Source organism: Daldinia decipiens (assembly GCF_022478715.1).
Source record: "Daldinia decipiens strain CBS 113046 unplaced genomic scaffold F4813scaffold_23, whole genome shotgun sequence".
Lineage (NCBI taxonomy): Eukaryota > Fungi > Ascomycota > Sordariomycetes > Xylariales > Hypoxylaceae > Daldinia > Daldinia decipiens.
This window is the reverse complement of record NW_026054566.1, coordinates 452295-469669: the sequence shown is the minus strand read 5'-3', so window position 1 is coordinate 469669 and position 17375 is coordinate 452295. Positions and strand designations below refer to the sequence as shown.

At 28.3% G+C, this 17375-nt stretch overlaps 3 protein-coding genes across 3 annotated transcripts; 1 reads left to right on the top strand and 2 right to left on the bottom strand.

Moving 5' to 3' along the window:
- Nucleotides 1-524: 524 nt before the first annotated feature.
- Nucleotides 525-2284, top strand: F4813DRAFT_381546 (cytochrome P450; the record flags this gene model as incomplete). The annotated part of the gene is made up of 4 exons (XM_049245691.1): nucleotides 525-705; nucleotides 771-1693; nucleotides 1761-2162; nucleotides 2225-2284. The coding sequence occupies 4 exons, from the start codon at nucleotides 525-527 to the stop codon at nucleotides 2282-2284; spliced, it is 1566 nt and encodes a 521-aa protein (XP_049098408.1).
- Nucleotides 2285-3078: 794 nt separating this feature from the next.
- F4813DRAFT_135303 (uncharacterized protein) lies at nucleotides 3079-5951 on the bottom strand. The gene is made up of 4 exons (XM_049238768.1): nucleotides 5932-5951; nucleotides 5807-5876; nucleotides 3513-5756; nucleotides 3079-3162 (listed from the first exon to the last, which is right to left on the bottom strand). Exon 3 carries the CDS (start codon nucleotides 5724-5726, stop codon nucleotides 3579-3581), a length of 2148 nt encoding a protein of 715 aa, XP_049098407.1. The 5' UTR covers nucleotides 5727-5756; nucleotides 5807-5876; nucleotides 5932-5951; the 3' UTR covers nucleotides 3079-3162; nucleotides 3513-3578.
- A 168-nt stretch (nucleotides 5952-6119) lies between these two features.
- F4813DRAFT_381544 (ribonuclease H-like protein) lies at nucleotides 6120-7150 on the bottom strand (the record flags this gene model as incomplete). Its single annotated transcript, XM_049245690.1, has 2 exons — nucleotides 6120-6669; nucleotides 6750-7150. The coding sequence occupies 2 exons, from the start codon at nucleotides 7148-7150 to the stop codon at nucleotides 6120-6122; spliced, it is 951 nt and encodes a 316-aa protein (XP_049098406.1).
- Between the last annotated feature and the right edge of the window lie 10225 nt (nucleotides 7151-17375).

Below are 17375 nucleotides of genomic sequence, written 5' to 3'. Positions count from 1 at the left end.
TCAATATTACTTTAAATCTTCATCGGAATTAAGCGAGCGTTGACTTATACCACTTTAGTATTTAACTCTTAAAATTTTCTAAGAGTCTTATTTCATGGGCCATTATAAATGTACCTAATTTAATACAAAGTCATTGTTACACGGCGGTCAGGATCACCAGTTTCCAAGTACAAGCTATAAATAAGTGTGTAAAAGCCTCAAAGATGCACAAACGCCCTCGGGTTTTCTTTTCTTTTTTCTTTTTCATAATGTAATGCCTGTCTATATCGAGCTCTAGCTTTAACATACATGTATATACCTATTAGCAACATTTAGATAACTACGCTGATATTGATTGTTGTAATTGTATTCCAACTCTACCATTTTATTCGTGTAACGCACGCTTCTAACTGCATGCTCCAACATGACCGTTTGCTCCCTTTTCTAACAAAAACTGCCTGACCCTCAGTATTTCCCAACTCTTTATTTCTTGATTGTTACCTACTTACCTACACGTCATTGTCTAACATCATTTGACGACCAGCATGTTGAAACCACTAATACTCGCGGGCTTGTCGCTACTCGTGGCATATCTCTACAATAAGCTACGATACAAGCGTTTCCAACAGCATGCTGGTATTCCTCAGTTGCCCCCTTCACTACTGCTTGGTCATCTCAAGCTGATGGGTGAATACCTTGCACGTGGCCCTGCAGACCGTCATCCGGGTGAGCATAAGGCCTATTAGCTCCAAGTGCTCCAGATATTCTTGGTTTTCTAATATGTAGTATAGATAGCGTTTTCATACAAATGAACGAAGATCTAGGCAGACCACCGCTGATGCTTGTGGATCTGCGCCCTGTCAATCGTCCGATGGTTCTTGTTCGTAGCCATGAAATCGCCGAGCAAGTATCAAGGGCCTCTAAAATCTTTCCAACCAGTACTCCCAAAGCCAATCCAAGATATTTGGAACCTGTCATTGGTCCAACATCCATACTTGCTTCACATGGTGAAGAGTGGAAAGCACTCCGGAAAAGATTTAGCCCAGGGTTCGCACCCCGGCATCTTATAACTATGTTGCCTTGCATTCTGGATAAGACTATTAGCTTTGTCGAGCATCTAGACTCATTCGTGAGAACAGGCGATGACTTTTCGCTTGTTCCTTTTGGGGTTAATCTAACGTTCGATATAATTGGCGCGGTTGTTATGGGCGAGGATCTTCACGCCCAACATACCAATCCCGATAGCCAGAGCGAGCTTATACGAACTTACAGGGAGCTACTCAGTGCCTATGCAGATGACAAGGCAGACCTACCTTGGTGGCTGATTCCTCGGACGATATTGAAACGTCGTCGTCTTGGAAAACGTATTGATACGATCGTGAAAGCTATAATCCAGCGAAACCATACCGTCAAAAGAGATAACGCCCGCAGCATCCTCTCACTCGCTTTACAGGATACCGAAGTTCTTACACCCCAGCTTATAAATGAAGCCTGCGATCAAATTAAAACGTTCCCATTTGCTGGCCACGATACTACTAGCACAGCCATCGCATGGATATTGTACGAACTATCACTGACACCGCACGCTTTGAAAGCCGTTCGTACCGAACTCGACGATATTCTTGGTCCGGAGACCGGCGTGGCCGAAATACGGGCAAAGCTTCTTTCCCATGATGGCCCAGATTCATTGCGCCGCATGAAATATATTGCAGCTGTTATTAAAGAGACGCTGCGTCTGCACCCGCCCGCTGCCACGGCGCGAACATCTGCACCCGGCACAGGGCACTGTACGGACACCCGACGGCCAGGACCATTGTCTTGATGGAATGATAATATATAACTGTGAAAGTCTCATACACCGGGACCCTGATGTTTACGGTGATTCGGCCAATACCTTCGTACCAGAGCGATGGATCGGGGAAGACGATGAATTATCTAAGAAGCATTCGACCGACTTACCTCCCAACCAAGTCCCTCATAGTGCTTGGAGGCCCTTCGAGCGTGGACCTCGCAGCTGCATCGGACAAGAGTTTGCCAACATCGAATTGCGTGTCATCATTGCTGTTGTAGCCCGTCGATATAACTTCGTGAAGGTTGGTCTTGGCGAGATTGAGATGGACGAAATGAATCTACCAGTTAGAGCTAACGGAGGGCGGTTTAAGGTCAAGTCAGAACTCTACAACGTAAGCAAATTCACCATGATTTTGTTCTCCCCTTAAGCCATGTATTGATATAGACGCTACAGACACGACAAGTCACTTCTAAACCAGTGGACGGGATGAGAATGAAAGTGAAAATAGCATAACAAAAGCAAAGTGTTCGTGTACGAAGGAAGTACTAAACCCACTCCAAGCCCATCCCCTATATGTCGATAACACAGTTATTCCCTACCGTTCAAATTACACCCAACAAATAAAAATTCATTATTTTAGCAAGTCCAAATTTAGAAAACCTTAAAACTGCTTAAACTTTGATGACAAGATTGAACTCTTGTGAGAATCTAAGCGGCATAATATCCCTCGTGAACTTGGGCAAGGTAAATTGATAAGACTACCTCTTTTCCTAGACGAAGAAAAAAGCAACAAAAAACCCCCCAAATAAACCTCAAGGCAAATCCGAGCTTAAAACCGCCCAGAATCGCTCAGAGCTGCTTGAAAAATCAGCAATATAAGATTAAAACCCCCGTGGGAGAAAATCTAGGAAGCACAATATCCCTCATCCCTCGTGAACTCGGGATTTTCAATGTTATCACCTACCACGTATCGCATCGCGTCTACACAGCGCAGTTAGCCGGCCCGTTTCGCTCGAGAGGCTGATTAGGGAATAGAAGACAATTCCGCTGGGTTTGGAAGAGAGGAAGCTGGTCAAAGAGCTCGGCGTTGTGCGGGTAAAGATTGGCGTGGCGGTGCGCTTCCTGTTGGACCTGCAGGCCGAAGAGGAGGCAGCCATTCCGAGCCTGCGACAGGCATCAACTATGCTTACGGAGGAGCGCGAGAGAGCTTGCCATGCTTGGGTATAAAGCGTGCTGCAACGTGCCTCTCTCGGGGAAGTCGGTGTCGACGAGAACAAGTTTACATGGAAGGCTATGCGGCGGATGTGGGCCGAACGAGATGGGGATATCTTTGATCATTTCGATCAGGATAAGACACGATTGGAGCCGCTATACTCATGGTACGGGCTAGGCTATGGTTAATTCCACGAAAATAAATTAGCTCGGGAATAATGGTATCATATTGGAACTAGGAAGGCCGGACTGCTCTGAATGTATTCTAAAGTTGTAAATGTGATGTCCTCAAGAGAATAGTATACAGCTGCGTTAAGACTGCAGACCAACAACGCATCAGCGCAGGCCTTCACATCGTTATGGCTAAGGAAGGACCAAATCTACAGTTCCATAGTTCGTATAGAGTAGGAATTCCGAACAAGCTTGATACTTGGAGGTGGGACATAGAGTCCAAGAAAGGAGCCAGTAATGTGAACGGCATCGATATTGCATACACATAAAGTCATAATCCATAATCAGAACGCCATACCGTGAGCGATAGACATAGCAAACACGCCAGCGTGCACCTCAGTTGAAGAAGCTTCCCGCTATCCCGCTATAGCTTATCTTCATAGAACCTCCACTCAGACTTGAAGTCTTTCTTGAGCTCCTTGTCTAGAACCAACGCTCTCAGCATCTCAATGGGCATGACGTTGGCGCGTAGGACCCGGTCGTGGAATTCCTTCTCGCGCATCTTCCCGTGTCCATCTCCCAAGGCCTCCTTTCGCAGACGCATCAGCTGCAGAGCTCCAAGCATATAGCCGGCCTGGTATAGAGGCGAATATTCGCCGCCAAGACTACGCCGGACCTCGCCTTCAGCTGTTGCGCGCTCGTGGCCCACCTTGTTGACGAGGAGATCAACACACTGCCGTGCGTCTAATTGGCCTAGGTGGAAACGCACAGAAAACAAGATGCGCGCGCACCGGTGCATACGCCAGAACAGCGAGCCAATCTTATCCTCAGCGCTCACGAAGAAGTCGCCTCGCTCCCAGAGTACCATCTCCCAATAAAGCGCCCATCCCTCCACGAAAAAGGGGGTGTCGAAAAGCGCGCGACGATAGTGATGGTGCCGCTCTCCCATGAACATCTGCAAGTGATGACCTGGAATCATCTCGTGAAAGGCTGTCGCTCGCCCAAAGTGCCGGTTATTACCGCGCAGCGACATGAGCTTGGCCTCGTGTGCCATATCCCGCGTCGGATAAGACATTTGCATAGTTGGACCACCGAGGAAAAACGGCGACACCTTCTGTCGCTCTGCCTCGATCATAGTCATGCGAATAGCCTCCTCGGCGATGCGTGGTACTGTTACAAGATCGTGCTTTTTGACGTACGCGGCACCCTCGTCGATGAGCGACCGGATGAAAGCTGGGTATGCCCCCGGTGGTTCGTACAGATTCTTGACATGCTCGAGAGCGCTGCGCCAGTGCGTTCCAAAGTTGAGTTGCTGCGATGCCTTGATCATCTCTGCTTCGCACCATGCATATTCCTTCTCTGCGATACGTAAAAGTTCTTCGGGTGTATATGGGATCATCTCAGCTTCGAGGTCACTCAGAAGGCCGTCGCGTCCAATGGGCTCTCCAACGATAGTCTCTTCATCGCCGGGCTTTACGCCTACCAGAACCTCGCGTAAGAGAGCTACAATATCACCAAGAGCTACATCGAGGCGTTTATAAGGCTCTGTGACCCACCAGTCGAATAGGGGATCGTAATCCTTATAGAAAGAGTACATCTTCGCGAGCTTTTTTCGCAGAGCTGCGACCCTACGGACGGCACGATGCCCAGTAGCCTTTGAGTACTTGCTGGCATTGTGATTAACGTGATCTCGAGCCTCGAAGACAAGCTTCTCCGTCGCAGTAAGGCTATCAGCAAGAGCCTTGGGATCAATTGGCTCGACGCGTCGGCGTTGTTCGCACCACGTCGTAATAGGCGCAGCAAACGGTTCAATGAAGGCTGTAAACTTGGCATCTCGAGCCTTGTCGAGCTCAAGTGTGCGTTGTGCGCGCCGTATGTAGTTCCGAAGCAGCAGATGGTCAACCTTATCATCCTGTGAAGAGTAGGAGTCGAAAGGCTGTCTCTCGAGGTCTGCGAGTTCATCTTGGTAGAATACCTCTAACCTCGCATTCCGCGATGCGGAGCCATCGATATCATAATAAGCCGTCAAGTCACGGAGGTCGTTCCATACACGTACGACGCGATCCTGAATTGACTCGGGAGGTGGCTCTTTAGACGGTACTTCGACGGCAGTCCAGTCCTCCTCGCCATCTTCCTGTTCTATTAACTCGATTTCTTTGGTAAGATCGTCTACCATAGCATTTGACTCCAGTGGCGACGGGGGCTTGGAAGCCGTGTCGCTCTCGTCGTCTTGTCCGTTTTGAGCAACCTTACGAATTAAATCATACATCTTCTTAGGGTCTCTGCTACGTCCGAAATCCCACCCGGCATTGGAAAGTCTGCATTTCATATCTGCCGATAGCGAACGCTTCATCATAAGCAAGACAGTGAGGCGGTTCTTCCGCCATCGCAGATAATCTGGGGAATCATTATCGCCGGCGGGTGCTAAAATACTCGCGGTGACGAAGGGAAGTAAATCTCTCGCGCGTAAGGCCTCGATTAATTCGGCATTCCATCGTGGGTAGTCTTCTAATTCGGAGAGTTTATGTCTTTGTTGAGGCGGTGCCGTTGTCCCGTAATTGAGTGAAGCCATGTTAGACTGTTAGGCTGCTAGACTGTTAGACTGTTAGACTGTTAGACTCTCAATGTTATTGGATTTCTTATGTTTAATACCATTCCATCATTTTACTACCTAATGTTAGTTGTTAGATGACCTCAATGTTGTTGTTATCTTATGATTAGCCTTTGGATTAGGTTAGCCCATTGGTGTCACTATCTCATGTAGATTAACTCTATACTTGAGCTTCGGCGGGGTCGGATGTAACCTCTAGGCTGATAACCGATAAAACCTCGGACACCTCCTCCCAATAAAGCGCTACTCGTGTAAGTCAATCCTTTGCATCTATTTTTAGTATTGATGTCCATTGCACGTAGATCATATGCCATAGTAAGATCCACGGGTTCTCTAAGAACGAAAGTGTCCTACTTAAAAAAGAACACCATGCATCTCCACCCACTGGTTAGGCACCTCATTCTCTGAAGCACCCTTCTTCGCAGCCGCATCCGCGGTCTTGTTCCAGTCTCTTGGGATTCTCCAAAATTTGATAGAGAGACCTTCCTCCTCCCATCTCTCAAATTCGCCCAGGAGCATTTCCCACATGTCTTTGTTCTTGACGTCCGCGCCTGTATCTGTCTTCCAATCATTTCTGGACCATGCTCTGGCCCATTTTGTAGATCCCTCAACTACATACTCCGAGTCGGTAGCGATGACCATAGTAGTAAAGCCTTCCCCAGGCCAGTATCGGAGGCGCAAAGCTGCAATAACAGCACGAAGCTCGGCCCTGTTGCTGCTCTGAATGCTCTCGTCACCAAAAGGTCCCTTGCGCTCTAACCTGCCATATGCGATTAACGGCTCGCCCGTGGGTCCAAGTCCATAGACGATCGCCCAGCCGGCTTTGGGGTCTGGCTGGCCATTATTCAAGCAAGCGCCGTCAGTGAAGATGAGAACCGTCTGGGGGTCATCGCGGTGGATGTATCTAACAATGCATATCAGCGAGCCTGTCCTTAGAGATGGTTCATTCTGAGGCGGATATATTTTTCCGTACGTTGCTCTTACCTGGTCAATCGAGAATAAGTCTTCTGGACGCGAAACAGCTCCGTTGGCATAATTGTAGTCGTCGGTGGAGTGAACCTCTCAGGGACGACCTGGCCAGTACCTCTTCTCATTTCCGTTCCAAAGAGACGTGGTGGATCAAGATCGCCGTCCTCGTTAATCGGGGGATCAATCATAGGGCTATCATCATCATCCTCGTTGTCATCGTCATCGTCGTAATCTTCATCTCCATCCGAAGAACTGCCTATGAAGCTGTAATCTGTACAGCATTTTCCACAAACGACAAGGCCATGTGGACCGCAAACGATTCGGCCATTAGGCAACTCGCAGGGGCCCTCCTCATCATCGCTACTAGATGGACCAAGTGGGCACAAACCCTGAGCGAGATACCACCCGAGAGGCATTTTTGCAAGTTCCAAATGGTGGACAGAAAGAGCCAAAAAGAGAGCAAAAATAAAAATAAGCTCCAACTTTTCTAGTAAAAGAATAAATTCACATTGATGCAGGAGATGGAAGGTGCAAACGCCAGTAGTCATGCACAGGCCGCCAGCTAGCAACTTAGCTTTAACGTCAAACGCTAGTAATACTCGTCGCTCAGGCTATCATTGAAAGAGCTTGGATTGCGCTTCCTTTAGGTAGGTAGGTAGGTAACTTACATGATGTCAGGTAACTACCTAGGTACAATACATAAGCTACCTACCTACATGTAGGTACGTATGGCATATATGTACCTAATGTACATATAACAGACACCTAATAATATAGGTACCATAGCGGGAAAATATAGGTTTGTGGAATGGTTTACATAATGGGAGCGGTTGGTGGAGGTGGAACGTTCTATCTATTTTAGGCTTCTGATTGGCTGAAATATGAGAATAATGGGGCTGATATTATATAAGTGGATTATTTTTAAAATTTTATGTGGAATTGTTCTACAAGTATAGGTACTGTTCCATGTTTTGTAATTATTTTACATAATATTTTAATAGTAATGTTAAAAGGCCAGGTAAATTTTAATAAAAGGCCAACCCATCCACTTTCCACGTGAGATAAGAGCCAGAACCTATAACCTACTGTCAAATTAGTCAGCCATATCAGATAACCTGAAAATCCCTAGTTTTATATAAAATAGCGGTATAATATACGTTTTTATAATTTTACCTTAATTAATTAAATTATTAAGAATATAATAAATTAAATTTTATATAACGTTTATTTAATATGTATTAATTATATAATAATTAAAAATTTTATATATTTAAATTGTATAAATTTTAAAGATAAAATCTTAACCGGTATTATATAATATAATATGTATACGTTAAAATAAATTTTAAATAAATTATTATTTATTTATTTATTTTATTATAAATTTTATTATATTATTATTAAGTTTTAAATTTAAGTATTTTAACGATTAAAATATATAAAATAAAACGTTTATATTATTTGTTTAAAACTATTAATTTTAGGAGTAAATAAATCTTAATAATATTAATATATACAAGGAATTTAAAATTTAAATTAAACCTTTTTTTTAAATATTTTAAATTTAAAATTATAAAAAATTATTTAATTTATTTAAATTCCATTTAAGAATAATAATAAAAATAAGAATTTTATTAAAAGATTAATTATTAATAATATTAATCTTAAATAATTAATTTTTTCTTTTTTAAATAATGTAAAAGATGATTAAAACTTTATAAAAACTTTATTTAAAAAAATTAAACGTATATATATATATTAAAAATAAATATAATTAATAAAAAAAAATTATTAAATTAAAATAATTAATTATTTAAATTATATTAAAATTTTATTTTAAAATTATATAATAATTTAAATATATAATTTGGGATATGTATAATATCTTAAAAAATTATTTAGGTATATATGTGTTAAAGTATAAAATGTAAAATAATTATGTAAAGGTTATAGTATTATTTATAAAAATATTTAAAAATTAAAAAATTTAAATAATTAATTAATTTATTATTTTTATTAAAATTAAATATTTAAAATTAATTACTATTAAAAATTTTTAAGAGTGGTTTTATGTATTGGCGTTAGTTTTAAAATTTGTATTAACGGATTAAGTAATTATTTAAAATATTATTTTTTATAAAAAGATATATAATGGAACCTTAATATCTTAAGAGGTGATTATGGCGTTATGGAGGTATATATAAGTTTTTAAAAGTGTTAAAAGAAAAAGAAAAATAATTAAAGGTATTTTTGGGTTAATTTATAGTATTGATAAAAGTGAAAATATTAATTAAAAAGGTAAATTTAATTGTTAAAGAAAATTATTATAATTTATAAGAATTTTTAAAAAGTAATAAAATAATTTTAATAAGCGTAAAAAGGTTAATATTAATTTAAATTAATTTTATAAATATTAAAATTATAGTTGTAATGTTGAATGTAAGGTTTGTTAAGATTTTTATAACGTTGAAAATTATTTTTATATATTTAAGGATAAAAGATTTAAATATTTTAAATTTAAAAAAGTAAATATTATTTTAGTAAAGTTAATTTTAAAAATTAATTTTAATTTAGTAGTTAAGATAGAAATTTTAAAAAAGGAGGTAAAGGTTTAAGGGGTAAAAAATAAAAATAATTAATTAAATAAGTGTATAATTATTATAAAAAAAGGTGCAGTTTTTGTGGTATTAACCTATATTACTATTTTTAATATTATTTAATATTTATTAAAAAATTTAACAATATTAAATTTAAGGATTATTATTTATATATTTAATAAAATATTTTAATTTATTAATTATAAAATAATATTATTAAATAATTATATTATAATAGATAATAATAAAATTAAAGTTATAGGTTATAAAGAAATAAATATTTATATTTAATATTTAAAAGGATTTATTAGGATAAGGTTAGTAAATGTAGTTTATTATAAAAGTTTTATTTATAATCTTATATTTTTAAAGCAGTTATAAAAGTAAAGTTATTAATGAAATATATATAATAATTTTATTTATTTAAAATAATTAAATAATATTATTATAACTAAATTTATTAATTATTGTAATTAATTTATATTTAAAGATATTTTTTATAAGGTTTTAAAAATTATCTTTTATATTTATTATAACGCTTTAAATTTAAGATTTATAAAAATTTCAAATATTATAATTATTTTTTGTTAATATTTAAAATTAAGATATTTAAAGTTTTAAGTTTTAAAATATTTAATTAATATTAATAAAAGGGTAAGAATTAAAAGATTTATAATAATTAAATATAAAATATATAATATATTTAAAATAAAATGTTAAGTAAGGTGTATGTTATATTATATTAATAAATTTCTTAATATAAAATTAACCCTTAATTTTTATTTAATAAAAATAAATAATTATAAAATTATAAACCTTATATTAATTATTAATAAATAAATTAATATAATTTTTAATTATTATTTATATAATTAAAAATTAAAAATAATAATTATAATTTTAAAAGATTTTATTAAACTATTAAAATACTAATATAATATCACCCCATAAATTTAAAAATTAAATTATAAGATTACTTAAATAAAATTAATAATAAAAAACTATTTTAAAAACCTTCATATAAGATTAAAACCTTTAATTAATTATATATAAATATAAAACAATATTATTAAACGTTTAAAAAGTATAATTAAAAATAAAAATAAAATTATAAAAGTAAATATAAAATTATTATATTTATTATAATTAAAGATATATAAAGTTATAATATATTTATATAATTATATATTATAATATAAATATAATTAATAATTTTTATATAATTATTTTTATATATTTATAATAGTAAATAATGATATTATAATTTGGAAAAAGAAGTTTTAATAGGCTTATTTGCGAATATATAATTGTAAAACTTATATATTAATAATAAACGCCTTAAAAAAATTAATAAGAAATATTAATTAGATTTAAAAATTTAAATAAGTTTTTTAATAAATTATATATTAATTAATATATATAAAATTTAAAATCTTTATATAAATAAAGTAATAAAAATTTATAATATAATTTTTAATAAAAATAAGTTATTTAATAGAAATTTTATAAAATTAAAAAAAAATTATATAATAATTTATTTTATATAAATATTAAGAAATATAATTATATATTTTAATTTATTTAAAATTCTTAATTGATTATTACTTAAATTATTAACAATAATATAGTAAATAATAAATTTGGGTATATTAAAAATGTGGATGTATTAAAATTAAATTTAATATTATTAATAAATAATATATTAGGTAAATTTAAAGTAATAAATACTACAATAAAAACTAATTATCTTTATATAAGTATTAAGTTTGTTTTTATACCAATTTTAAATCCATTACCGTTAATAATTTTGTTTATAATTATAATATATTTTAAAACGTTAAACTATTTTAATATTTTATTTAATAAAAAATATTTATAAATTAAAACCTAGTAAATTATATTTAATATAAATAAATTAAAAAGTTAAATAAGGATTTATTAAAGATAAGTAATTAATAAAATAGAAAAAATAAAATTTTTTTATAAATTTTTTTAATATAATTTGGTTACTTTAATAATATACATTAAAATTAATTTTTAATAGGTAAATAAATTTAAAAAGATATATTAGAAAAACTTTTCGAAATTTTTTAAAAGGTACGGTAATATTAAGAATCACTTTTATAAGGCGTTATTTGAAGAGATTAAAAAGATATATTTAAAAAGTTATGGTTAAATAAAAATTTAAAAAAAGATTTTACAATTTAATTTCAAATACTTTAAAAAATAAATTCTTAATTATATATAAGTATATATATATAAGATTAATAAATATAACTATTTATAAAAGGTTAAGGTAAAATTAATAATTTAAAAGGATTAATAAGCTTTAAAAATTGAAGAGATATATACCTTAATATTAATTAAAAGGTTTTTTAAGATTTTAATGGTAATAATTGTAAAATTTAACTTTAAATTAATTTAATATAACGTTATAAACATATTTATAAATATAAAATTTAAAAGAAATATGTTTATAAGAATATTATTAAGTTATTAAAAAAAAAGTAATATCTTCAAATTATTTAAAACGTTATATAAATTATAAAAATCTTTTTTATTATAATAAAAAAAATTAATTAAGATTTTAAAAACCTTAGGCTTTAAACCTATTTTTAAAAAATTTTATATATTTACTAAAAAAAGGATTTTATTATTTATTTACGTTAATAATATTATTATTTATTTACGTTAATAATATTATTATTTATTTACGTTAATAATATTATTATAATATATCTTAAAATTAAAAAAAAAGAAATAATATACTTTATTAAAGGCTTTAAATAACATTATTAATTTATTAAAAGTAACAATTTACAGTAATTTTTGAATATTAAAATAATAAAGAATTAAGAAAAATAATTTATTTAATTAAATTAATCCGTATATATTAATAAAATAATTAACTTTATAAAACTTTTAAATTAAGTTTTAAATATTTTAATAATTAAAAAAAATTATTTCTTTACAAAAAAATAATTTTATTTAAAAATACTTATTATTACTAATAATGTATAAAATCTATTTTATATACTATAATAATTATATATTTAAATATAATTTTTATAATTTTATAACTTTTACGATTTAATTATAATCTTGGTTCGAAATATTATAATACATTAAATTAAATAATTTTATACTTTAAATACATATAAAGATATATATTGTAGTTAAAAGGGGGTAATACCTTTAAAATTATAAGTAATACTTCATTTATTAATAATATTTACAATTAAAAGAACTTTTAGGTATATATAATAAAGTTATTTGGGGGTATAATAAATTAAAAGGTTAATAAGTAAAATATAATAATTATATTTATTATAAAGATTAAATTATTAATTTTATTATAAGCAATAAAAGAGGTTATATTTATTATAAAATTAATTTGTGTTTTTAAGATTAATTTAAATTAATTTATTATTAAAATTAATTATAATAATAAATAAATAATTAAATTAATTAATAAGGATATTAAAAAACTAAAAATTAAATTAAAGTATATAAATATATATAATTATTAACTATATTAAAAAGTTTAACAAAATTATATTAAAGTGGATTATATTATTTTAAGGAATATAATTACAAATAAGTTTATTAAAACCCTTACGAAAAATTTATATAAATAATTTAAAACTTAATTAGCCTTAATAAATATTAAGAACTTTTTATAAATAAGGCAGCTACAAAAATTAAATAGTAAAATAATTATAAAATAAAAAATATATATTAATAATAATTAAAAATAATTAAAGGTTTTTTCCAGGTTAAAATTAAATTATTAATAATTTAAATAATAAAGGAATATTAAAATATTTTAGATTAAATTAACTTATTAATTGTATTTAAAGGGGTATATTAAATTAATTAACTATATTAAATAACTTAAAAATATTTAATCTTATATAAAATAGCGGTATAATATACGTTTTCATAATTTTACCTCAATCAATTAAATTATTAAAAATATGATAAATTAAACCTTATATAACGCTTATTTAATACGTATTAGTTATATAACACCTACCTAATTTATATTAAGATTAACTTAAACCCTTAATAATTTTAAAATATATACCGGTTACATACATTACAACATAATAATTAATTAAATAAAAATAATATTGAAGTTATTTCCATTATTAATTATTAGCTTATTTATAATTGAATTAAATACGTATTTATAAGCTTTTAAATTAATATATTTATATGATTAATTATTTGTAATACTTGGCTTATTTAACCTATTTAACTTACTTAACTTACTTAGTTTTAACAAGCCTTGTATAATTAATTAAGGTAGTAATACGGTGATTAAAGCTATTAATTTAATTGGTTATATTAATTTAACTATTAATTTAACTGCTTTATAAGTCGTTAAGATGGCATAATAAGTGTTTATTATCGTTAAATTATAAGTTGTTAAAGCTGTTGGGAAGGCTTTAAAAACCATTGTTAATAGCCTTGTAACTTGTAAAAGTTAAATATTATACCCGGCCTTATTAACGCTAGCGTTAAGGATGAAAAGATCGTATATTATTATATATATTATTGTTAAAACGGCTATATTAAAGCTGTTATAAAGGTTAATATTTACTAACTTATTATATTTAATTGATTTTGTTAATTTTAAATCAACGTGGTTAAGTTAATGATAATAGTCTTTTATTGGTTTATTTTTATTTTACGCCTTTATCGGTGTTAGGTAAGCCTTACACTCGAGGTTAAAGCCTTATCGTATAAAGATATTCAACGGTTATTATAATTAATTTACCTTAAAAATTGATTATAAAGCCTTAAGGCTATATTAAATTCGTATCTTTTAAGATTAATAAAAGTAATTTTATTTAAATTATATTACAACGCTTTAAAAGATAAGCCCTCGAAATAAACCTTTTAACGTTTACAGTTTTAAAAAGGCTTAAAATTTTAAATTTTTAAATCCTTTACCTTATTATTGTTTAAATTTAAAACGCTATCAATATAAAACCATTAATGTCTTTTAATATTAATCATTTTAAAGGTTTAAAGTTTAACCGAATTTAACCGATTTCTTTTAACACGTAACAAATAAAAAAAAACGTATTTATAAGATAAATCTTATTATTTTATAAATAAATCCTTATAAAATAATTATAAAATATTATTATTATGTTAAGTTAAATAATCTTAATACGTTAACCTATATTACCTTTACATTTTTTTAAAAATTTTAAATAATATACGATATAATATGTTATAAAATATCTTTATTTAATAATATTTAAAAAAACTTTAAAATTTAACTATTTAAAACCTTAATTTATATACAATTTTATAATTTATATAAGCATTATATATTAAAATATATAATATATTAAAGTTATAATAATAATATTTAATATAACATTTTAAATATTTATATATTACTTTAAGTTAATTAATAACAATTATACCGTAATTACATATTTGAAATATAATAAATTAATAATATTAATTATGTTAAAAGAAGTAATATTAAATTAAATAATTAATAAATGTTATATAAAAAATTAATTAATAAATAAAACTTAAAAATTATAATTATTTTAAAGAAAAAAATATAAAATTATAAAAAATATTAAAAATAAATATTTATACGCTTTACTGCCTTTTTAATAAAAAAAATAATAAGTCGGTAAAAAATTTTATTTTAATTTATAAACCTTATAATTAATTAGCCCCATTTAAAAAATTGTAATATTTTTTAATGTTAAAAGTTAAAAATGTTATAATTATATATACCTTTACTTAAAATAACTATATTATAATATTTTACTATATTTAACCTTAAAATACAATTACGATAATAAAAATAAATATTAAAAAATTGTTTTTAATTAAATTTAAGCTTTTTATTAACTTAATTTACTTTAAAAAAAAGAAATATTACTTACATATTTAACGTTAATATTGTTTTTTTAATAAAATTCACGTAACTTAAAATATCTCTTTTATATCTACGTAAACAATAACTTTTTAAACTTTTATAAAACCTTTTTAATTATTAAGTTAATCTTTAATATTAAAAGTTAATTTTAAAAACTATAAAAAGAAGGTTTTAACCTTAATATCCATAATATTTTCGTCGGCTTTAAGATTATTTTTAACCTCTTTAAGATCCTCGTTAACCTCATCAACTTCATTAATTTTATCGTTAATAAGTCTTTTATATAAAAAAGGGTTTAAGCCGGGTTAATTATCGCTTATAACAGTTTTATTATCAATAACCTATTTTTTATTAACTTTAATTAATAAATTACTTGCTATTACTATTAACTAAATCCATTTTTTAATGATATAATAAGCAATGTTTTTCATAATATATTATACACACAATTGCTATGTTAACAATGTAAAAGTTAAGCTTACAACCTTTTTAAATACCTTTAAAAAATTATTTAATATCATAGTAAGCTTTTGAATCTCGTATCATATCCAAAGCCTATTTAAGTACCTTAACTACCACGTAAAATCAACCTTAACCTCTTTAAAAGTAAAATTAAAAGCCACATGAAAATTCGTATGCAATAACATGATACCCGTAATATTTAATAATGGCATATTAAATTAATTAACCTGTATTATTATATATAAATTAGTATAAAATGTAAAACAAAATTATTAAAATAAAGCTATTAACGTTATTTTATACATATTATTAAATAATAAAATTTTAAAGTTATATTATCATATATAAATATATTATTTAAATATTTAAAATAATTAAATTACTTTATTAATAATTAAGTTTTTATTAATTTCGTAATTAATATTATAAACCTTTTTATATCGTTATAATTTTTTTATTAATAATTAAGTATTTATAATTTTTTTTTATATTTAATTATAAAACCTTTATTTAATATTTAAAATATCTTATGTTATAATTATAATATTCTTTTTATAAATCCTTATATATAATTTGTTACTATTTTAATTTAAATTAAAAAAATTATTAAAGTTAATTTTAAACTTAAATCTTATATAAGATTTTAAATTATTAAATTTAAGGTTATTTCCCGATAAATAATATATAATTTAATAATTAATTAATAATTTAGTTTTTAATAATTATAATATAATTATTTTAAAATTATAGTTATTTTATTAAAATTATTAATATTTAACGTTAATTACGTTAAAACTTATTTCGTAATTATAAAAAACTTTTTATATATTAATAAACCACGTATTTTACTTCTTTAAATAAAATATTATAACTTTATACTTACATTTACACTTTTGGAAACTTCGTTGCTTTTTACCACCTTTTTATGTAATATACCTTTTTCCACGATTATATATAAATTAATAATAAATAAATTTATTATTTCGATTAAATATACCATTAAAACCTTTAACCTATACACTTTTCTTAATATATACGTTAAAACCTTAATCTTAAATAAATTAACAATAAACCTTTTTAATTTAATTATAAAAATTAAAACACCTTTTTAAATTATATTAACGTAATAAAAACTTTTTATAAATAACCCGAATAACTTTTTAATTATTTATTAAAGATTTAATTAAGGAATTTATACGATTTAAAGTTAAAGAAATAATATCGTTAAAATTAATAATAAATTATATACGTTAAAATGGAATTTAAAATAATAAAGTAATTATATTAAACCTTAAAAAAATTATAAGCTTAAATTTAATAAATAACATTATATTAAATTATTTATTAATAAATTTAATAATAAAAATAATTTTAATATTATTTTTATTTAATTAATTATTATGTTATAATATATACAACCGGTATATATTTTAAAATTATTAAAGATTTAAACTAATTTTAATACAAATTAAATGGGTTATAGGTTTTAACTCTTATCTCACGTGAAAAATGAATGGGTTGGCCTTTTATTAAAATTTACCTGGCTTTTTAACGTTACTGATATTTTAAAGTAAAGGTTATAAGGTTTAAAAACAATTTAATTTTCGAAATAATTTGATGAGATTAACCACCTTGTCCCATTAGCTTAACCGTTAAAACTTTAAA